This window comes from Nicotiana tabacum, chromosome 17, assembly GCF_000715075.1.
Source record: "Nicotiana tabacum cultivar K326 chromosome 17, ASM71507v2, whole genome shotgun sequence".
NCBI lineage: Eukaryota > Viridiplantae > Streptophyta > Magnoliopsida > Solanales > Solanaceae > Nicotiana > Nicotiana tabacum.
The window spans coordinates 21,947,158-21,970,294 of record NC_134096.1 but is presented as its reverse complement, the minus strand read 5'-3'; the positions used below and the strand labels follow the sequence as shown (position 1 = coordinate 21,970,294).

Sequence of the window (23,137 nt, the reverse complement as noted above, 5' to 3'; positions counted from 1 at the left end):
ATTTAACAAAACGAAGATATGAAGCCAGATTATTCCAACACTGCAGCCCTTGAGCCTGCCTTAAACTGGAACTACTTTATCCAGATTTTACACCAGATACAATATTCATAATGTATCGAGAAGAGATCAAAAATTTGATAACTGGGAAAAAAAGAAGCTGAACAATAAACATCAAGTGTAACAGTAACTAATAAGTTACAACCATTATATTAGCCTACTGTTTGATCCCAATCAGAGAACAAGTCCACTGTACACAACTGGCTGCATAACCTCACCAACTAAAAATGGGGATCCAAGCAATCAGCGCTGAATCCCAGGTTCAAATGAAGATCAACGGATTTCCGCATACAGTTACTCCAGTACTGCAACTTCTTGGTCAACTCTCCAGTAGTTTGCATCATTGTATTCCTTTATTCCTGCCCCACCATCATCTGTACTCTCCTTTTCAGGATTCTTAGGAACAGTGCTCCTTTTCAAAGGAGCAGCCTCCCCAACAATCCCCTCCTTAAGAGCATGTTCCATTGCCTTTTCAGTACCCTCTAATTCTACGCCAACAAATTCAACATCCTCTTCAAACAAAGAAGGAACAGCAGCTGCTTTCTGACTAGAATCAGATCCAGTTGAAGTTTTGCTAGAATCCGGAGATGTTGAGACACCATTTGGAAGAGATTCTCCACTACCACCAGAAGTAGAACTTACCAAGGGAGTTGTTGCCTCCCCTGAATTGGCCAGATGGCCACTAGAGTTACTAGGATCTTCAAATGGGTTCACAGAGGATCTACCAACTTGAAAATCTGACGCATCCCCCCACGCTGCCCATTCAGGCATAGGCCTGTCTCCAAAGGGGTCATCATTGTCTGACGTCTCAAAGCGGAAGAAACCCATGTCATCTGACACACCTGCTTTCTCGCTTTGTTGACTGAAGTTACCACCATTGACAGAATCTGATCAATCCAATCCACTAACAGCATTTGAAGTAGAAGTGGGTGTTGTATCTGTAGAATTTTTGCTCTCAGCCAATTCGTCCTCCTCTCCTACTACTACCTCATCATCACTATTGCTATTCCCATCATTTGATGTTCCATTAAGGTTGATCTCTTCCATTGCCTCTGTAAGTGAGGTGTTCATAGGTGCATCGCCAAGTCTATCATCTTGAAAAGCAAACCAGTTTGAGTTTGTGAATAAACTGCTGCACAAAGTGGAAGAAAAGAAAAAGAAACTGTCACACACAAACAATAATAAGTCCATGTAGAAAGAACAGATGCTATAACCTCGCCGCATCACTAACTTGCCATTTTTTAACACACGCAAAGGAACCAACGGAACACAAGGGCATGCATTTTCTATGGTCAAATGAACGGAGGAATACAAAAAAAAATTCTTTCTCCTCGTGCTCTCTTGTTTTTTCTTTTTCTTGCTTTTAACATTCTTTGGGTTTTTGTTTGGAGGACCATTTTATTTTTAATTACCTACACCCAATTATAGTACAGACGCTGCAGAAAACGCGTGTAAATTGACTCCTGCACAAAACTTTCCTTTAAAACTACCAAACTGTGAACTCACCTCCCCTGGTCATCTCCCAATCGGAGGGATGATATCACAACCTCAGCAGATTCATCGTCAAAGTAAACATCCTATATGGCATGACCACAGAACCGTGAGAATGCCAGAGGCGAATGATAACATCAATAAAAGAGCGAGTGACCTTTAAAACATTCAAAAGGAAGTAAAGTCAATCACGGAATAAAAGTATTACCTCATCATCTCGATCAAGAGCTGCATGACCCTGTAAAAAAGTGATGAAGACCATGAATGAATTGACAAATGTGTAACCATAACCCAATCGCATCCCAAAACCTAAAATTGGGGTTATGTGCACAATTTCCAGAGTGGTATTCCTCTTTTCTTCTCTTCTGCTTGCAGAACACCCTCCCTCACCCAAACCCGCCCCCACCCCTCTAAGCTTCCTTCCCCCAAAAAGAAAGAATAGGCTGAGGTAGCAACCCTGATTTTTTTGGGAAATAGAATTTTGAAAAGGCAGAAAAAGAGATAGCAACCCTGATTTACAATGCATTAGATAAACCCTTACCTCTTCAGCATCATCATTGTCATATATGGTGTATCGAAATGCTTGGCTAAGATTATTGGCTAAAGCTGCTACATCATAATCTCTATCATGCACATCTTCCTCATCACTGTCCCTCATCCGGTCTTGCAATGCAGTTGGCCGGCTGCTCATGTTTAAAAAATTCATCATGACCTCTATTCCAGTAGTTGATGTAGGAATTGACAAGGGCACTAGAGCAGAAGAGGCAAGAAGGGAGTAAGCTGGAACACTCAGTTCTTTTGCTCCCAAAAGAGAACTCAACCTAACCACCTCTCCTTCTCCACTCTCTTACGAATTGTGACATTTATGTTTATACTATTCAGATAAGCTCTCCTTGACTATCTGATTGAATGATTTCACTAGAAGCTTTTCATCTAATAAATTGTGACACTTCTTGTCACTACTAGATCACAGTAAAGGACATGACAGTGGTCCACCAAAAACGTATCAACAGTTAATTCCCTGCTTTCCCACCCACCCCTTATCTTTTCTACCCCCATTTTTGACCTCTTTCTTCAGATACTAGAAAGTCCATACATCAAAGTAGGTCCAACAGACCGAGATTGGTGCTCACGAAGACACCTCTCTCTCTCTGAAGTATCTTTATAATATAGTCCGCCTTTTATTTTTAAAACTCCTCGCTGTTTACTACTCCAATCATTTTGAAAATCTGTTTACTTTTTCCATTTTATCATTCCACCAGATGAGGGCAGAGTTGAGATACTTGAAAATGACATGGCACAACAACGATTGTTTAAGTAAAGACAACAAAGTACTAACACTATAAGTGGTTCAGCTGTTGTAGTTGTTATAGTTACGTCGCATCTGGTGTTAGACAGGGGGTTAGAACTTGTATTCCATATAGGATAAGTATGAAATTAGAAAAGAACCTCTAAAGTTAGAGAATTCCTAATTGCCTTAAAAGACGCGTTACTAGAAGTGTATGAATGGACAAAGGGAATCCATATAGCCAAGCCCTAACTAATTTGGGACGAGCACATATTTGATTGACGGAAAAACACTATCAATGACATAATATTGGCGATCAGTTACACAATCAAAAAGAAGAGGCAAAACGTACCCACAAGCCCATCGGTAGACATTTTCGATCGTATTACGCTCCTGTAAAACAGTAATTTGCCAATCACTCCATTCCATATTTTTCTGGCATGAAGAATACAGATTAACATGTGAGAAGATGAAATGTTGCACGAAATCCAATGCCATCAAAAGTTATTATATAGAACGCATGAGGCAGAATCTTTCACCAACTTCTGCTGCTCAATCAATATCATGAGCCAAAAACAATAAAAAGAAGTGACAGGAATCTAATGAGATACTGCAGTAAAAAATTTACATAGGACACCATAAACTAAATATTGACATCAAAGGCATACGAATGATTTTGTTTAACAAAGTAATTAATCACATATTTGTGAAGAGGAACGTGGTGCTTAAAAATCAATCAAACAGTTTTTATTACAATGCACAGTAAAATCAGTTCCAAGCTCTCTTCCCTACTTCTAAAAAACAAGCTAAGATCAATTTCATATCAAAGACAATCCCTTTGAAGCACAGGAGGGTAGGTAACTGTATGTTGAAACTATTTGCCGACGTCCATCCTTAACTCCTTTTTAGTTGTGCAGAGAGCACTGCTTAGAGACATAAACAATTGACTCAGACAGAACTTTCAAAATCTAACTGAACAATTTTGGTTGATGATGTGCTCATATGCAGTTCGTTGTTGTTGAAAGCATATCAAGCAACAATATAAAGCTTTCACACACCTCAAGTTGTTCTTGGATGTGGTTGTCATTCTTTCCCAACTGAACAAGTTTGTTAGAAATCCGTGTTATATGTCCTATGTTACCCACTCGGGGTGCTTGTTTCGCAGTAGCAGGTAAAGTTGGCTGCATCAATTGAAAAACATCATTAAAACATATCAAGCTATTAAATACAGTGAGGTTGCAGTGTTCCCATTTAACATGTTCTGTTCTTGGAGAGAATGGGGTGCGATAACTCGAAAAGAACGAGGCAATTTCAAAACCTAATAATTTAATAGAAAGTAAATCAGTTATTTAGAAATATCAACCTGTTTTTCATCACTAGAAATTGTAGCCTGCTTATCCGTTTGAAGTATCTTCCCAATCAAATTACACTCTTCGAAAAGATGGTCGACAATGATATTGTTTTTGCTGTCCAAGCATGAGTATATTATACTCTCCACATGATGATGTAATGCATTGTTATAAGGGTACCTGTACAGCAATCAAGTAATTTGTTCGGACCAAAGAAGAAAGTAGTAAGAAAGCCTCCAACACAAAATCAATGGCTTTTGGTGAGCAAACCAGCAACTCAGAGTTCCAGAATTCATGAGCATAGGCATAAAATCTTACTCAAAAAAGAGATCCAGGACTCTCTCAATCGTCCCAGAGCTGATCAACTCTTTCTCTGCAGTTTCATTGCCAGCTTTCAGTAGCACAGAAATGAATTCCACAATCTACAATAAAGAAGCAAACCACTAAATATAAAAAGATAAAGAGACTCGGCTAAGATAAACAACTCAATGATTTAACAGTGGAAGTGAAAGGAAGCATGCAAATATTGAACATATGTTCATGCTAACACTCCTTTCTGAGCTTCTACTCCACAGACTAAATGCTGAATACATTTCAACAAATCCACCAAATATAACAAGAAAGGTTATCAAGCTATTTACAATTCATCCAGAATACAATCATGAGCCAACTTGATCTCTAACAGATAATGAAAGTCCATACTATTGGAAATTCTAGCTATAAATATCCTTCTGAAATAACACCAATCAACCTAAATTCATCAAATTGTAGTATAAAAACAAGATCAGCTCACTCGATTCAAAGAACGTATACAATACAAACCTTTAAGCGATGCTTCCCTAGAGGTGGTCTGAGTTCGCCATATGTCGTAGGCAGAATCTTCTCATCAGAGGTCACATTCAACAGCTTGACCAAGTCACCTGTTCCAGAATGAGCAACGGTTATTAAACATCTTAAAGATAAGGGTCAAGGGGCAGCAAACACATCAGTTATATTAGGAAGTAAAGGACTCCCTCTCCTTTTTTTTGGTGGCCTGTTCTGCAACAGCTTTGCGTTTTCATGATTTCCTACCACCCACTCTCTTTTAGAAAACTTTGAATTGATCTAAAGGGTAGAAAAGTATCTAACAAGTATTTAGCAATTCAAAATCATATGAAATTTTTTGCAAAAAGAAACTTACCAAGTTTAGGCAACATTGCATCGATAGTGTCAGGGCTGACATGCATGGGTGACTCATAAACATGCTGGCTCCGGAAGGAATACATCATAAATGATGGGATTGATCTTTTTGAATCCAACAGAGATATGCAGACAGTCAAAGAATGGACAAGGGCAGACTTTGACTGTGAATCTTCAAGGGCATGACAAAATATCCTTGAAACAAAGCTGCATGTAAAGGAAGTTGAGCAACTTATTCAGTCAAAATTAACATCATCAGGAAAGAATCCCAAAGAAAAAAGAGCTTTCAAGAGAAGTATCAACTGGAGTCCTACAGACCTTGGACTAGATAATTTAGTGGCCAGAGGTGATGGGGTGTTTCTGGTAATTGCACATAGGGTCTCTGCTGCATTAGCATGTACTTCAGGAGGACTCTGGACAATAAAACAGTACATCAGAAATGCTAGATCACCCCCTTTAAAGGGATAGCTAATTCTTGTTCGGTCTTTCTAAAAAATTCAAAAAGAAAAAGCATTGACACATGTATATCTGAATTCTACACTGCTTCACATTTCCCTTCCCCCCACCCCCAAGAAAAAACACAAAAAGAAGGAAGCTGCATCTGAGCTAAGCTTGGGAACAGAAGTTTTCTAAATGATAAAGTAAAACAAAAATTATTAATCGTAGGGCAGAACAAGTTGATAAGCCCCCTTTATCTCTGTCCCTATGTTCCCTGTCTGACATGAACATTAGGGAAAAACAGATTTCTAGGTCAAAAATGAAACCTGCTGAAATCAACAAAGAGGAGTCAAAGAGACATGGATCCATCAATGGAAGGAATTTGGTCTTTCAGTTTACTGCTGCAGGAATACATAATTCCTGTCAACTACACATTGCAGCCCCAGTTGCCCCGAAGCAGAATGTCATTAAACTGCCGTACCATTCAATAAGCAATACGCTGACATTTAAAACATAAAAATACACAGTATCGCCAGCAAAATGCACTGCCAATAAGCAAAGATAACTAGGCTTAATTGACAGAATCGATCGACGAAAGCACGAGTGCACAATCATATACTGTTATTCTTAGTGCAAGATGAATACCTAAACAGCCTGTAAATGTCAACCAGAACATATATATCAAAGGAATACTAAAGAAAAGTAGCAGATAATCAGGTAACCACAAATCTCTTTAACTTACAGAGGGGCTCAATTTATCCACGATCATTTCTAACAAATTGCTGTCAGTTAACCATTGCATCACATCCGATGTGTTGGGGTAGATTTGATCATCGGCACCTACAAGTCGCACCAAAACCTATAAAGAAACAGCTCATCAGAGGGATGCCTTCATCAGACTAATTGTCATAGTTGACTGTATATATCACAATCATACACACATTGTGGCAGATGGAAGAACGGAAAACTACACCACTAACCTCCATTATGGATGTTATACCAATCAAATCGACCATCTGGCGGAAAACATCATGATGCGCCTGTAAGAAAATCAAAATGATCCGGAATATAACCAATACTTTAGGCGGGAGGAGAGAAAGAAAAGCAATAAAACATGTACGCATTGCTAAGGCGTCCTACTAAGGTTTAAATCACTATCCTCCCAAGTTTGCCAAGTGAAAGGAAGGAGTTAGATATGGTCCCCTATGTATTAACCCACTCCCTGTAATAAGATGCTTGGAGCAACATTTCTTCCCAAAAGTGAGTCCATGCAATTATTTCATACACGACTTAAGCAAGTTTTGAATTCTTGACCCTCCTTGCTCCACCACCCACTAACCATGTGTAAGTAGACATGCAATTATACAGTTAAACTACATCAGAAACTTACTTGTCCAACAGAATAAATATATAACTCCAAAAATTGTTATGCAGTTTACTAAACCCAAAATTACTTTTTTCTTATCTATTCTTTCCTTGGATAAGTAAACATATACTCCAATTACTATTTCAGATCAGACTGCATCTTACTTGAACTTTTCAACAAGGGTGAAACCAAGCATGAGCTGTCCAACAGTAAAATCCAGACAGAGCTAGGTGAGTTCTGTTAAATTACTATACAAGGAAGCTATCTGCCACCTACTTAGGATGATCTAGAAATACAACAACATTTGAAGCTCACAGAGAAATGTAGAAGCAACTTAGATTATGCGAAGAAAACTAACAGAAGCACAAATGGGAATATATTAGTTCATTATCTTTCCTGCCTTCAGATAGTCTACAGGGTAGGGATGCAAACACAGAGCTCAGGGATACATAGGTCAAAGGAGACAGAGTCTTCAATTGAGACAGGTCAGCAATAAAAGACGCAAGAAGCATGAGAGGAAGAGATGAAATAAAAGAGCTAACTCGAATTTGCAGAAAGATGTAACGCTGCCCCCACTAACCCTTCTCAAAAAAGAGAACCCACCCTTGAGAGGACTCAAACTACAATGCTTACCAGGAAAAGAAAGAAAGTAATTATTGGTTGTCTCGGGAAGGAACCTAAGACTATCCTGCAGCGGAATTGAGAGGTTTGCTAAAAATGCAAAATAGACATTTAAGGTAATGGTCAAAGCAGAGTGGTTGTCATTTAAGGTAATGGTCAAAGCAGAGTGGTTGTCTCTAGAAACATAGAAATGAAATAGAAGCAACACAAAGAGGGGAAGGACTAACACATCATGAAATTAACAGGCTTAGGGGGCACATCAACAACAATTATCCCAGAATAATCCCACGAGTGGAGTCTGGGGAGGGTAGTGTGTACGCACACCTTACCCCTACCGTGAGGTAGAGAGACTGTTTCCAAAAAGACTATCGGCTCAAGAAAAGATGCAAGTAACGCGGTGTCAACAAAAAGTAATGACAGCAAGAAAACAAGGCAAAAGGAATAATACGAAGTGATAAAAATCTACCAATAATAGAATACAAGACCGCCACTAATACCACTGGAATGGAAAAAAAACACCTCGACTACCTACTAACCTTCTACCTTAATCTTCGACCTCACGCCTTTCTATCAAGGGCCATGCCCTCCGACAACTGAAGCAACGCCATATTCTGCCTAATCACATCTTCCCAATACTTCTTTGGCATATCTCTACCTCTTCTCAGATCCACTAAGGCCAACCTCTCGCACCTCCTTACCGGAGCATCTGTGCTTCTTTTCACATCCCCAAACCATCTAATAGCTTGTTTGGCCAAGCTGGAGAAATCAGCTTATTTTGAGATGTGCTTTTTTCAAAAGTGTTTTTGAAAAAAGTACTTTTGGAGAGAAGCAGTTTGTGTTTGGCTAATCACTCTGAAAAGCACTTTTGAGCAATAATTTGTGTTTGGCCAAGCTTTTCAGAAAGTGCTTTTAAGTATCAAATTACGAATAAGGACATGAATAGATTTACTTAATAGTTAATATTATAAGTAAATAAATAATCTCAAAAATTTGTTATTACAGGCAATAATTAAATCTTTTCATTTTATTTAAGTAAAATATGAAAATAAAATTTAAAAGTACTTAATTCTTTTAATATAAGTTAAATATATTAAAAATCATGCAACAAATATAAAAGCATTCACCCCTAAAGTCACTATGTATTAGAAAGTTATCTACAAGTCTAACTTCCCGCATCTTGTCCTCCACGTGGGCCACTCTCACCCTGGCCAAAATATCTGCATTTATAATCTTATCAATCCCGGTACATCCGTCTCAACATCCTCATCTTCATTTATAATCTTATCAATCCTGTTATACTCGCACATCATTTCTGAAGTTCAACATCTTTTCTACTTTCATCTTCTGGAGATGGGGGTTCTTGACTGCCCTAGTCGGTCTAACTAGCACTTTGTAGAACTTACCTTTACGTTTAGGCGGCACATTCGTATCACATAAAATACCGGATGCGAGTCTCTACTTCACCCACCGCGCTCCAATACGATGGGTAACATCCTCGTCAACCTCCCAATCTCCTTGGATTATAGACTCCAAGTACTTGAAACTATCTCTCTTGGGGATGAGTTGTGTATCAAGCCTTACGTTCACTTCATTAGTCCTGTCACTAAACTTACACTCTAAATACTTTGTCTTGGTCCTACTCAACTTGAAAGACTCTGGGGTCTATCTCCAAACCTCCAGTCTCGCGTTAACACCGTCACGCGGCTCGTCAATCAGTACAATATCATTCGCAAATAACATACACCATGTCACCTCCACTTGAATGTTACGCATCAGTGCATCCAGTGCCAAGGCAACTAAAAGCGGGCTAAGACCTGACCCCTAGTGCAACCCCATCACAACTGGAAAGTGGTTTGAGTCCCCTCCCATTGTCCTCACCCGAGTTTTAGCTCTATCGTACATGTCCTTAATTGCCCTAGTGTAGGCCACAAGAACACCTCTAACCTCCAAACATCTCCATAGAACCTCCCTTGCAACTTTGTCGTATGTTTTCTCTAGATCAATGAACACCATATGCAAGTCCCTCTTCCTCACCCTATACTACTCCACCAACTTCCTTACAAGATGAATGGTTGTCGTAGTCGAACGACCCGGCATGAATCCGAACTGGTTTTCGAAAAAGATAACTTTCCATTGCCCAAAACAATCTGATGCTTAATCTTATATAGAAAAATAATATGACATTTGAAATGAATGATGCTAAAGATTATCAACTACTACATCGCTTGGAACAAATTAAAATGACATGACCACAAATAAATATACATAAATATACATACCTCGCTTTTTGATAAATAAATACCCATGCATGTTTATAAAGATAAAATGGGTAGCAAATAATAAATAGGTGTTGAAATGTAAATCCAACATGTAACAAACGAAGACATGTGACTTTCTAAGGTTGAACTAGTGTTGGAGAGAGATTATAAATTTTCAACTTCTGTTTCTTGCAAAAAGGAGACTTCTTTTCATAAAAACTTTGCCGATTCCCGAATATGGACCAAAATCTTGGTATTTAATCTACCAGCATCAAGGAAATGATGTTTTCTTTTCTTTCTACCAAAAAATTATAATTTTATGATTTTCTAGACACTAACTTGAAAACTGGATGAAAATGAACACAAGATCACTTACTAGATGAGCAATTTATAACAACAAGGTGTCAATATAAGATAATATTTAGCCGGAGACTCATATGAGGATTAGACATTTTTCTGGTTAATAACCTTCATCATCAATCAATCAAAACTCTCAGGGTTAAGATAGGTTGAGTTTGACCATATGAATTGAGTTACTGATGAAAGTAAACCAATACTCAAGCCAATCTTTGAGGTCTGCATATAAAATTGCTGCTTTATTAAAATCTTAGTTTCTTCAGCACTGCCATAATAATTAATATAGCATCATATCATACCAGACAAATAATATATCATCATATCAGACTACAAATTCTTCCAAGTTGTTGATTTCCACTAACATAATCCTTTTCTTGATAAAAAAATAACATCTTGTTATTTCTTCAAAATAGAAAGTCAAAATTTTAACTAAATGAAGCAGTAAAGTATCCTGAAGAATGCATCTGCGCATAGACTACACTACCTGGACATAATTCATGAGGGGAACAGTCTTCCGCAACATGAGGCATATCACAACCTGTAATGCAGTAAGAGTACATAAATCAACTTGCTTTAACCAAATAACATTTCATTAATCTTGTATACATGAACCTTGTGGATGAATGAAACTATACCTTACTAAAATACCCAGCAAGCAATGCACTATGTGGACGACTTGGTTCCAAGAAGGAAAAGAGTAAATTCATGAGCTGCGCCAAGATGATAAAAAAGGATTGAGCTCTCAAGCAAAACAATTTCTTCTGTGAAACTAAAATGTAATGACTTTTTTTACAGTTGCAATTTAAAATTAAAATGTAATAACTGCATCCAGTGAATTACCATACCTCTTCTTCTTCCACTAGAGCCTTAAGGATGACATCAATTTCACAGGTGAATATCTCACTGGCAATGAAAGGAAATCTATGGTGCAAAACAATAATTAGAAACAAGAAACTGAAGTGGTACCTAATATCTAAAATTAAAAATAAACATATTGTCTTGCAATTAGATTATTCAAATAATTAAAGCTTATTCATGTTCCATGATAACTTACTTAAACTTCCGTTTGTTATCGGCATCCTCAGAAGGTTCTTCAACAATGTAGCGCAGTAACTGCTCAACCTGGGCTCGATCTCTCAAACTGAAACCTCAAAATCATAAAAATTTGTCAATAAACTTTGGGACTTTAAGTTGTATGAATACTGAATTGTGCGATTATTAATTCTTTCACTAGAACTATATGCCAATTGATGGTTAAAATGAAACAATTAACAGAAGCATATGCATGATAAAAGAAAGGCATTTTTTAAGGTAATGAGAGGCATTTATAAATGAAAACTGCAAGACTGTTTACAAATTTATGAGGCGGCTGTTTAAAGCTTTGCATTCTTGAATTATCTCTTCCTCATCGAGGAGCTCTTCCAATGTGAAGTTTTCCTTGTCTAATACTGCTTCAACCTGCAAATCCAAGGGAAAAAATGTTTCAAAATCTGGATATATCTACAATTTAGAGGAAAACAAAAGCAGAAGCCAATGGATAAGTGTCGGATTATGGTAACAACATAAAGAACAGAAGTCATCAGACATCTTTAAGTCAAAATAGAGAATAGCCAACTTACTATGAAATTCAAAAAAGAGGTTTAAAAGGGTCAAGCTAGAAAAATACCATACTCAGAAGCACGTCAAAGTACGGGAAAATCACACTATGAATAACAGATGGGTCCAACAAGTAGGTGACGACTATGGTTGCAAAGAAGAATCAACAATCTGAAATACTCCATATCAATCCATGAAAGAAAAGACTTTGGACTACTCTACACCAAAAACACTCACAAATTATGCAGAGAACTTAAACTTTCACTTAATCAACATGCACACACAAGAAAACAGTTCCTACAGATAAGTATTTTAAAGAGCAAAAAGCACATAAAAGCGACAAGGTCCCTTGGAGCTTGAAGCGAAAACAGGAAGTGAAGCACACGCTTCTTTCAAGTGAAGCGCACAATTACAGAAAATTAAAACCAAACATATATGCATTAGTAATATAATAATCAAAATGCAATAAATAAATGAATTCAACACCCAATATACAATTGCCGATTTTATTCCAACTCTTCAAAGTTGAGCTTTAAAGAACCGACAGTTTTTTGTTTAATTCACTTAAGTCATTACTTGAAGCGCACATTTAACTGAAGTGCATGGCTTGACCTACAAAGCAATAACCCCTCGCTTCGAAACGCTACATTGCTTTAAGCGACGAAGCGATGGCTTTTAATAACACTGCTACAGATAGATGAAATATTATCTCTGTTTTCATAAGTAATGGGAGAGTAGTATTATATCAGAAAAAACAGCATAAAGAAAGTGCTGGTCAGTATGTACAACCCAATCAAACTGTGCAGATTATTAATTAGATACTATCTTATCCTAAGTCAATTATCCGTTTTCTCTTCTTTTCTCTTTTCATGATGAAACAGTAAAGATTGTGTTAATGAGTACCAAGAAGGTACGTAAAAGAGGATATCAGAAGAGAGGTCTTCCCTATATATATCGAAGGAATTCAAAAGATCCAACAATGAGGCTATGTCAGATTTAAAGTTCTTCCTACACCACAAATAAAAACTCTTACTGTCTTACAGCATCTAGATTTCAGTCGTCTCATTAAAACACCTATTTGTTTCTCTCCAGCCAAGTATTCCAGAGAATGCAAGTAGGAACTGCATTCCAATAGTGTGCTTGCTAGCAAATGGTAATGCATACCAGCTGCATAGAGCAAGTTTTATTCTTCCTGGCATAACCCATTGGACTCCAAAAACTCTCAGGAACACTGAAAAGTAATTACGACTTGAGACTAATGATCTTGCCCGTTATTAATATTTGACACTAATGATCTCGAATACTTCCAACACCAGTAAGCCCCACACTGTCTTCTACGCAATTAATTTCAGCCATCACACATTGATTAAGGCATATATCAGGACTCCATTTTCATCCCATTCACACACACACACAAAAAAAAAAAGGGGGGGGGGGGGGGGGGGATATATCGTGATCAAATGAAGCCTGACTCAAGCCAATTACTGCCAATCAATTCTAATCATACTATATTATAAGTGGGAAGCCCCAAAGTCAAAGTTGAATTACTAAAATGTCCATAAAAAATTAGTGGACTTTTATACCCTTAGTAAATAAATAAATAATTTCTTATTTTATATTTGCCTTCTCTTTAGTGTTGTATGTACATTTGGAGAATTTATCAAATGATAGCTTGGACAATTTCTACTTAGTTATCTTCACCATGTCGTCTCTTCTCTTCATCTTTGGCATTCACAATTAATTTTACCTTTGAGAAATAACTTTAAAATCTAAAACTTTTTGTAGGATAACAAGTATTCTCAGTGATTCTTCGAAATTCATAGGTCTTAAGCACTTCTTTCTCGACATTAGATGAGTATCTATCAAAACTAGGGCAACTGAAACACGCTCTTGAAGAAGATGTTCATGGCCTATCTTTTATTCATCTTGGCTTAAGAAGTCTAGCAGACCATTTGCTTTTTAGTGCAAATAATCTTTATGTATCACTGAAAATATTGTGTGAACATGTTTCATCATTTTACTTTCTCATTCAAATATTGCAGTGTACTTTATATTAAAAGAGCACATAAATTGGGACGGAAGGTGGTCTCCATCAAGATAGTTGGGAAGAAGGAAGATGAACAATTTTCCTAGCAATAGTTGGCTAGTCTTTTTTTTTTTTTATTTAAGATCAACTAGGACAAAAGTGGGTTGCTCTGGTGGTGAGCACCCTCCACTTCCAACCAAGAGGTTGTGAATTCGAGTCACCCCAAGAGCAAGGTGGGGAGTTCTTGGAGGGAAGGATGCCGAGGGTATATCGGAAACAGCCTCTCTACCCTAGGGTAGTGATAAGGTCTGCGTACACACTACCCTCCCCAAACCCCACTAGTGGGATTATACTGAGTGGTTGTTGTTGTTGTTTTAAGATCAACTAGATTTCAACAGAGATAATCATGAGGAGCATCGTTTATAAGAAATTATTAAATTAGATATAACCAATAACATTAATGTACTTAATAAAATAATAAAAATATAACTACAAATAATATTTTGTATACTATAAGTTATGTTTTTAACTCAAAACATTTTGGAACTTGTATGCAGTTAACAGTTATTATATTATTTTTTGGTTACAAGCTACATAATGATTGATATGGGATAGACATGCAACGCATGTATCCAAAAACTAGTAAGCAGAAATATAATTAAACAAGCACAAGAAGTAACAGCAGAGACAGGAAGTAACTTGCATTTGACCAATGTAGAACCAATAGTGGCGGAGCCACATGCAAGTTGCAACCAAGGGGATTCAATTAAATTCTCCCTCGCCAGAATATTACACTGCATAAATAGGGTAAAAACAATTTGTTTATACAAATATAGAATTTCAATCCTCTTAACATTAGAAAAATACATGTTTAAATCGCATATGTGGCCCCTTGTCAGAATTCCTGACTCCGCCACTCCGCCACTGAGCACTAATATAGCATAAGCAAATTACACGATCCAATTAGGGCAATTATAGGCTAAACAAGCGCTCGAGATATAACAGCGCAAAACACGAAGTAATTTTGTTTTTACATAGTCTGTGTGCTCACATATAGAACATTCATAAACCACACACTTTTCAATTTTAACACATAATACACTGTCCACGAGCTTAAGTCACGCATAATGCGGGGACAAAAGAATGAATCAAAAATTCAAAATTATTCAAAATTCAAATTCCACAAAATCACACTTGCTTATCCAAATCAAAATTACAACTACAAGAGCATTTAGGCATGTATAATTGGATCGAGTGACGTTACCGGTGAACAAGCGGAGAGAGATGTGAGCTTCCAAAACATATTTGAAAATAGATCTGTTAACCCTAGAACTGAATCGAGACAAAAAAAGGAAGAGAAGATTCTAGAAGGTGATACCGAGGGGCTTAGGCTTTTTGAAGTTTATGGAGCGAAATAGAGGAAAAGGGAGAAAACCCTAGCTTTTGAGATCAAAAAGAAAGCGAAGCCGTAAAGATGGAGAAAGAGAGAGGGATGAGGTTCTTCTAATGTTTTTTGTTGCTGGAGAAATGAGGACGAAAAAGTACAAAATTAAGGTTTGCAATGTACCAAAGTCGAAAATATGAAAAGATAAAGTGAATTGAAAGAATGTTTAATTAAATAATAATGAAAAATGAGATAAAGACAAAAATGGTTTAAAATAATATATATTATATTGTCTTTTCCTTTATTGTTCTCGACGGAAGATTCTCCCGTGATTTACTTAAATTGTTGTAGAAATCTTTCTAAGTTAAGACTCGATCGCTTCAATGGAACTACAAGATAATATTTTACTGAGACATCAGCCTTGTTATGTTGTCATAACCAAGATTTACTGTCTGGATTAGATTGCCTCGACTTTATAGTCTCAACCTCATAAACATTGGGTGATACAGTATAAAACCAAGAACAAAACATGCTTTAAAAATAGACTAGTATGCATAAGTTCAACACAACACTATTTAGCCTATCATTTAGGCTAAATGAATGTCTTTATTATGAAGATAAATAAAAGTAAAAAGTACCTGAGACTGCCGAAGTTGTGGCCAAGTAGCCTTTTCTGATTTTTTATTCCAAATACAAAAAATTTACAAAGGGAGATTTACAAAAGAAATTTAGAGAAAGAAGAGAGTTATCTGATTCAAGAGAGAGATGGGAGTTATTAGCTGAAGTCTATCCCTAACTAAAGAATTGAGGTCCTTATATAATGGATCTGTCTAAAAACAAATAAAAACTAAACAGTAAAATTGCCAGCAAAATAATTACATGATGGCCCACAAAGAAAAAGCTAAAAGAGAAACGGACAATTAAATTTATAAAAGTAGATTCCACACAACCTATCATGGTGGGGTCAGATACTTTATTAAAGTTTTTCGTCTCTATTACCCTAATTATTCAATGGTTGGGTCAAATACTTTATTTAAGATTCCTCACAACCTATCATCGAGGTCTACTTCTTCAATTTCTTCAACCTCTTAGAGATTCTCCTGTTATGAGTGTGTCTTCTTCCATAGTATGGCTTGTGGACGCCATAGAGATATCATGTGGTATCTCTATTTCTAGATTTTTGATTAAATCTTTTTTAACCTCCTTCATGTATGAGGCCAGTATTTCTGCTTTGATCATAGTACCTTTCTTCATTTGAAGTTGTCTGAATAAACTTAAATTTTCTAGAGACTTGATACTAGTTTCTTTTTGCCTGATGTATTCATCAATCTTCTTTTGGATATTATCCAAAATTTCCTGGCTATATAATTTTTCTTGCTGATCATTTTGAAGTAATTTACTCCAGAACTTGGTATAAAAAATTCTATTTAGGCATGGGAACCCTTCTGTTGTATAGCTGACTTCTACATCCCAATTTATTATTCAAGGGATAGAGAATTCTATAAAAAGGTACATAGTAGTCATTCCTTTAAAGAATATTTCTTCTTTATGTAGATCAACTATCTTGGGAGATATATCTACCTATTGAGTATATAAACTCTTAAACTGTTCTGGAAGGATTTTCAATGATGGATCATATAATATCCACCAATTACAGAACCAACTTGGGATCTGTTGTCCATACATATTAGAACAAAACTTTATAAACCAAGAATGTTTTCTATTAGCATTTTCATATAACAAAGCTTTATTAAAGCCTTCAACATAATCCCAATAATTAAATTTTACTGGGAGTTTTTGCTCATGATGGGTATATTCTCTTTCCTTGAATGTACTAAGTCCCCATTCACCTAAGGCTAGAATCCTTTTTATAATAATTTTAGAGAAATTATAAATTCTCTTTGTATTAGTAGGGTAAAAGTGTTGAAATTCAGCTGAGCCTGTAGATGTTATGACCAATTCATAATGCATCATATACTTATATGTAAGGGTGGCATATGATGTTGTATCAAAGTATCTGGCCATAAGTTGCCAAGGTTTGTCCTTCCATTTTAGGTCAGGCTGTTCTAAAAGAGTTATTATCTATTTTTTCTCATTTCGGTTATAAACCTCGATAGCCTCATGACTATCATCTATCAAGGCCGCTGAATAAGATGGATTATCATTATTACCTTGCTTGAATTTTATAAAATCCAAAAATTCTTTGTACATCGGGTGTTCAGTATTAATCCCAGATGTTTCTGCTATATTAGCAGCTAGTAACTGATGGTTTCCAATTTGGGCAAGGATATTCCCTCTGCCATAGGAAAGTGTCCTCCCTCGTCCTCTTCCCCGAGGAGGCCTATATACAAGTCTCATATCCTATCATAAAATTAAAAGAATTATTAATTCAAAAATTCTCTAGTAAGAAAGTCAGGGAGACTATTATATGTCCCTTTTTGTAAATAATTTCAAAATTAAATGGTTCAAGTAAAGCTTGCCATATTGCAAACATTTATTTTGATACGTCATGCTTTGCAATCTTTATTAATGATTAAACTTTGCTGCTTGGAAATCAGGATTTTTTAAAACTTCTGATTGTATAAATCAGTTTGAAACTTTAATACACATTTTACTATGGCAAGGATTTCCTTAGCCACAGTAGCATAATTCTTTTGGAAATTATTCCATTTTTTCGACTAGAATTGAACAAGATATTCTTGTTTATCAACTGGAGAACACTGTTTTAATATTCTACCATAACCTATATCTGAGGCATTAGTTTCAACAACCTTTTCCCAACTTAGATTAGCAAGAGTTAAACATGGAAGGTTATTAACCTTTTGTTTAATTCTTTTGACTGATTCTGTATGATTATGAGTCCAAGGTTTTGGATTTTTCTTCAACCTTTCATATAAAATTGAAGTATCCTTAGCAAGATCCTTTATAAAAGGAGAAGTGTAATTTAAGATTCCCAAAAATCTTTGAAGCTGAGTTTTATCAGTAATTATATTAGAAAATTTAGAGGCAAATTCAATACTCATTTGAATAGGAATAATTTTTCCTTTTTTTAATATTATGCCCTAAAAATCTTATATTTGTTTGGAAAAGATGCATCTTGGGCTTGGATATTACCGGACCATTCTGAATTATGATCTTTTTGAAAATATCTAAATGCCTAAAATGCATTTCTATATTTTTAAAAAATACTAAGATATCATCTATATAGACAATTATAAAATTAGTATAAGGTACAAAAATATCATTCATAATTTTTTGGAATTTAGAAGGGGCATTTTTCAAATCAAAAGGCATGCCATTCCACTCATATTGGCCCATTGGGACATTAAGAGCAGTTTTATATCTATCTAACTCAGATATCTGAATTTGCCAATAACCAGATTTTAAATCGAATTTTGAAAATATTATAGCATCATGCAATCTGTCCAATAAATTATTTTTATTAGGGATTGGATATCTAATCCATTTCAAAGCCTTATTAAGGGGCTTATAATTAATAACTAACTTTGGAACTCCTCGTTCCTGTTCAACATGTTTATTAACACAAAAGGCAGTATAAGACCACTTAGACTTTGAAGGTCTTATAAGACCTTTCCGCAATAAAGTTTTTTTTTTTTGCATAATTTCAAATATTCTGAATTCATTTGGCAAGATCTAGCCTTAGTAGGAATATTGTCCTCTGAAAAGTCTTCTTCATAAGGAAGACTAACTATATGCTTTTTTCTATTCCAAAATTTCTTTGGATGGTCTCCACAAATTTGTAAAGAAAACTGATTTTTCAATAAATCAATTTTTTTCAATGAGTTTAGGAGTTTTTAAATCTTTTTCAATAGTAAGACTACAAATTTCATTTTTAAAAAAAATTATTTGTCTAGTTTTTGTAGTAATATTATTAGAAATTATCTCATTCAAAAATCTTTGAACTGGTTGGGTTATAAACTCAAAAGTAATCTTTTTTCCATTAAAAGTTCATGTAAAACTATTAGTATCCCAATTAGTAAAAAGAATTAGGTGGTGAAAAATGGGACCCCTAATATAATATCTTGATGGATGTCTTTTACTAAAACAAAACTTTCTGGTATACAGACTTTGTTTTGGCAAATATATGCTTTAGGCAGTTTATAAAAAATACCCATTTGGTGACCAGTGGTATTTTTTAACCTCTGAGTAGTCTTATGAAAATATCTTGAAGGTATTACTCCTTATTTAATACAATTTAAATCAGCACCGCTATCAAATAATGATGTGATGTTGTACAGCATGAGAAAAAATACATTTATATGCTTATATGTCATGTGTGCATGCCAATGCGATGCAATTCAGTGATAAAATCATAAACAGCCCCTCGGGCAGAACATCACTCATATACAGCCCCTCGGGCAACCTCACAGTCACGCGTGCCACTCGGGCATACCTCACAATCACTTTTGCCACTCGGGCATACCTCACAATCACTCATGCCTTCCAGTCACTCAGTACTCGGCACTCGCACTCAGTAGGTACCTGCGCTCACTGGGGGTGTGTACAGACTCCGGAGGGGCTCCTTCAGCCCAAGCTTTATAATATGCACGGACAACTCACGTGCCATAATAATAAAGTATGCTGCAGGCGGGCAGCCCCGATCCACACTCATCCTCAAAAATTAGGCCCTCGGCCTCACTCAGTCATAAAGTATGCTGCAGGCGGGCAGCTCCGATCCACACTCATCCTCACATCTCAAGCCACTCGGGCATTTCAGTAAAACAGGGCATTCGGCCCAAAACATTTATATGCATCAAAATAGAGTCATAAAACTGAGTTATGATATGCAATGAAATGAATATGACTGAGTATGAATTTTCAATTTAACACAATAATTCACAGCAATATGACCTCTGTGGGTCCCAATAATACTGGCACATAGCCTCAACATGATTTTTAATATGCTTTTCAGCTCAATTTCTTTGACACATAAAACCGCATGGAAAATGCCAAGATTATTTAACTACAATTTCTATAGTGCATCATTTTTCAAATCTTGAACAGTAGTTGGCCTATCAATAGCCTAGGATTTTTCTTTCAAAATCCTTTTAACATCAGACATTGTATATGGTCCCTTTTGAGAAGGAATTTCTTCAATCTCTGGACTTGTAGGAATATTTTCCTGAATTTTGTCCACCTTATCAATTATCTGAGACCTTAACTCTGGGTCTTTAATAACCCTGAGGAGTTCTAATAAACTATCATTAGTCATAACATTGACTTTTAAGTCATTGAATTGAGAATAAATATTAAAAAAACTCATCATTTGTGTTGCCATTACAACATTAACCTTGATTCTGTTTGCATGGTCCACACTCATCATCTAAAGGAAGGTATTCCTCCTCCTGTAGAGCCCTTAGATCTTCATTAGTTGATGAATATTCTTTATCACTACTCTCTGGTGAATTATCCCGAGAAGAATTTAACAGAATCTTGTATAAATAATCCTCAATATTATCATCTAGGTCAAGGTTCTTAATCTTATCCTTGACTTTGCAATCTCTAGCATAATGGCCTACTCTTCCACATTTATAACATGCATTAGGCATATTGAATTTTATAAAATCCTTTCTATGCTTATAAGCCTTTCTTTGCTTATCTTTCCGCTCAAATCTCTTATCATAAGATCCTTTATTCTTCTTTTTATACCTATAAGGCTCTTTCGAATCTTTCTTATGTCTATGAGTCTTTTTATTCTTAGGAATATCTATGGCAAATTGTTCACAGAATTCTCCTAACTGTTGTCTTTCATTAAGACGATGTTTCTTAATTTCCTGACTTAACTTAATCTCATTGCATAGAGCTAAGCCTTCTTGTGTGCATACACTAATAAACAATCCATATGTATAGTTATTATAATCTTTACTCATTGGTGTTCCACGAAGAGTTTTTCTAACTCTTTCAGCAAAGAGTTGGGAGTCCATCAACAATTTTGGACTTCCAGTGAGTGCTATTACACTCTGGTAATTCCATTACCCTAGTTAAGAAAATATCCTTATACCATCTAATATTTGTTAAGGTATTACACCTAAGATTTTGGAGCATAGTCCTTAATATCTCACTATTGTGTGATCATCATCCAGAAAAGTGTTCTATGATATTAAGAACTAAAGTGTAGACAGTGTTTTAATGATTCTGACTATCTTCTACCTTTATGGTGCTCATAATTTCTGTGTGTTGTTTAGGTCTCAAATAATTATCCCATCATCCTTTTAATTGGCCAGTAAACCCTGACACTATCATTTCTGCAATAGTCTTTTCAGAATTCTTATTAACCTTGCAAATAGTACTATACATAAGCATTTTATGTACTTGGGTATAAATTTGGCGGTCAGTAAAACCATCTATGTTCCATTCATAGATTTCAGTGCCACTATAGTTCTGGGGAAAATGAGTAGCATTAGGCTCCTCTAGAAGTACATCTTGAGGAGTTGGTCTAGGATAATAAAACATCATTTGGACCGGTTTGCGAGCAAATTTTTCTGAGATTTTATTAATCTTATCAGAGAGTTTTACTCTCCTATCTTCATCCGATAAATGTTCTAAATTTAAAAGACTAATTTTTAATTCTCCAAATTTTCTATCTAATAAATTCTCCAGGTCTTCTAGACTCTTTATTTTAAAGTCCGTGACCTCATGAGGTGGTTGAATAATGGCAGTAGCAATTTGCTCTTTACCTTTTATAGTATCCTTCCTAGATATTTTCTGGACTTCTTCAATAAGCTTGTCCAGTCTTTTATTAATGGAAACTATCTGTTCACCCAGAATACATATATACATATATATTCTGTGTGAGCATGGTATTCAAATTTCTAGCAGTAATTTTGTCAGTATCATCATCAAACAATTTTAAAAAGGCAGTATAATAAATTACTTTATCCTTTTCTCCCATTTGAAAAGATGTTTGTGGGGGAAATACGGATCTAGTAATTTCACAAGGTTTGTACTTGTTATTATGTCTCCCTGTTGTTAATTATGCATTGCATTATGGTAAGGGATAGTGTTAATGCACGAAGGGTGGTGCTGTGCCATATTGTGAGTGTTAATGCACGAAGGGTGGTGGCGTGCCATATTTTGAGTGTTAATGCACGAAGGGTGATACCGTGCCATATTGTGAGTGTTAATGCACAGAGGGTGATGCCGTGCCATATTGTGAGTGTTAATGCACGAAGGGTGATGTCGTGCCATATTGTGAGTGTTAATGCATGAAGGGTGATGCCGTGCCATATTGTGAGTGTTAATGCACGAAGGGTGATGCCGTGCCATGATATGAGAGTAAAAGCACGAAGGGTGATGCCGTGTTGTTTCTATTAATTTTATGGTGAGATTGAGAGTAAAAGCATGAAGGGTGATGCTGTGCAAATTTCCTTACTATATTCACTATTACTGTTGATTCATGGTATATTGACTGCTCTGGTGATCATTCTATTGTAAATCTTTATCTTGTATTCCCCTTAGTATGTCTCCCCTCCCGACATTTCCTGTTTAGTTCTTCATTCCTGTTATTTGCGTATACACTGTTAAATTGTACAGGTTGATTGTAGGTGCCTTGCCTTAGCCTCGTCACTACTTCGTCGAGGTTAGGCTCGACACTTACCAGTACATGGGGTCGGTTGTACTGATGCTGCACTCTGCACTTTCTGTGCAGATTTTGATACCGGCTCAGGTTGATCGAGATTTGCTATTGGTCCGCTGTCCGGAGACTC

At 36.1% G+C, this 23,137-nt stretch overlaps 2 protein-coding genes across 4 annotated transcripts; both read right to left on the bottom strand.

The window, feature by feature from the left end:
- Positions 1–29: 29 nt before the first annotated feature.
- LOC142171522 (uncharacterized) lies at positions 30–885 on the bottom strand. The gene has a single exon (XM_075234096.1). The coding sequence runs from the start codon at positions 883–885 to the stop codon at positions 352–354; it is 534 nt and encodes a 177-aa protein (XP_075090197.1). The 3' UTR covers positions 30–351.
- On the bottom strand, positions 30–15,586 carry LOC107786505 (uncharacterized). Of its 3 annotated transcripts, XM_075234095.1 has the most exons (20): positions 15,291–15,497; positions 14,730–14,820; positions 11,759–11,862; positions 11,459–11,545; positions 11,250–11,325; positions 11,040–11,114; positions 10,889–10,942; positions 6,783–6,842; positions 6,545–6,661; positions 5,683–5,777; positions 5,366–5,571; positions 5,008–5,105; positions 4,504–4,607; positions 4,200–4,365; positions 3,895–4,017; positions 3,189–3,271; positions 2,090–2,231; positions 1,757–1,786; positions 1,564–1,634; positions 30–1,189 (listed from the first exon to the last, which is right to left on the bottom strand). In XM_075234095.1, exons 6-20 carry the CDS (start codon positions 11,109–11,111, stop codon positions 949–951), a joined length of 1,662 nt encoding a protein of 553 aa, XP_075090196.1. In that variant the 5' UTR covers positions 11,112–11,114; positions 11,250–11,325; positions 11,459–11,545; positions 11,759–11,862; positions 14,730–14,820; positions 15,291–15,497; the 3' UTR covers positions 30–948. The 3 variants fall into 3 exon arrangements, with proteins under 3 accessions (XP_075090196.1, XP_075090194.1, XP_075090195.1); XM_075234093.1 differs by lacking the exon at positions 14,730–14,820 and having other exon boundaries at positions 15,291–15,586; XM_075234094.1 differs by lacking the exon at positions 14,730–14,820 and having other exon boundaries at positions 30–1,186; positions 15,291–15,586.
- Between the last annotated feature and the right edge of the window lie 7,551 nt (positions 15,587–23,137).

Bases quoted from the DNA above. Each gene is read 5' to 3' on its own strand.
- LOC142171522 (XM_075234096.1), bottom strand. From the start codon at position 885: ATGGGTTTCTTCCGCTTTGAGACGTCAGACAATGATGACCCCTTTGGA.
- LOC107786505 (XM_075234093.1), bottom strand. From the start codon at position 15,329: ATGTTTTGGAAGCTCACATCTCTCTCCGCTTGTTCACCG. The intron at 11,326-11,458 runs GTAAGTTATCAT...TTTGCACCATAG, and splicing joins GATAACAAACGGAAGTTTAA to ATTTCCTTTCATTGCCAGTG. The intron at 1,190-1,563 runs GTGAGTTCACAG...CACTTTGTGCAG, and splicing joins TTGGGAGATGACCAGGGGAG to CAGTTTATTCACAAACTCAA.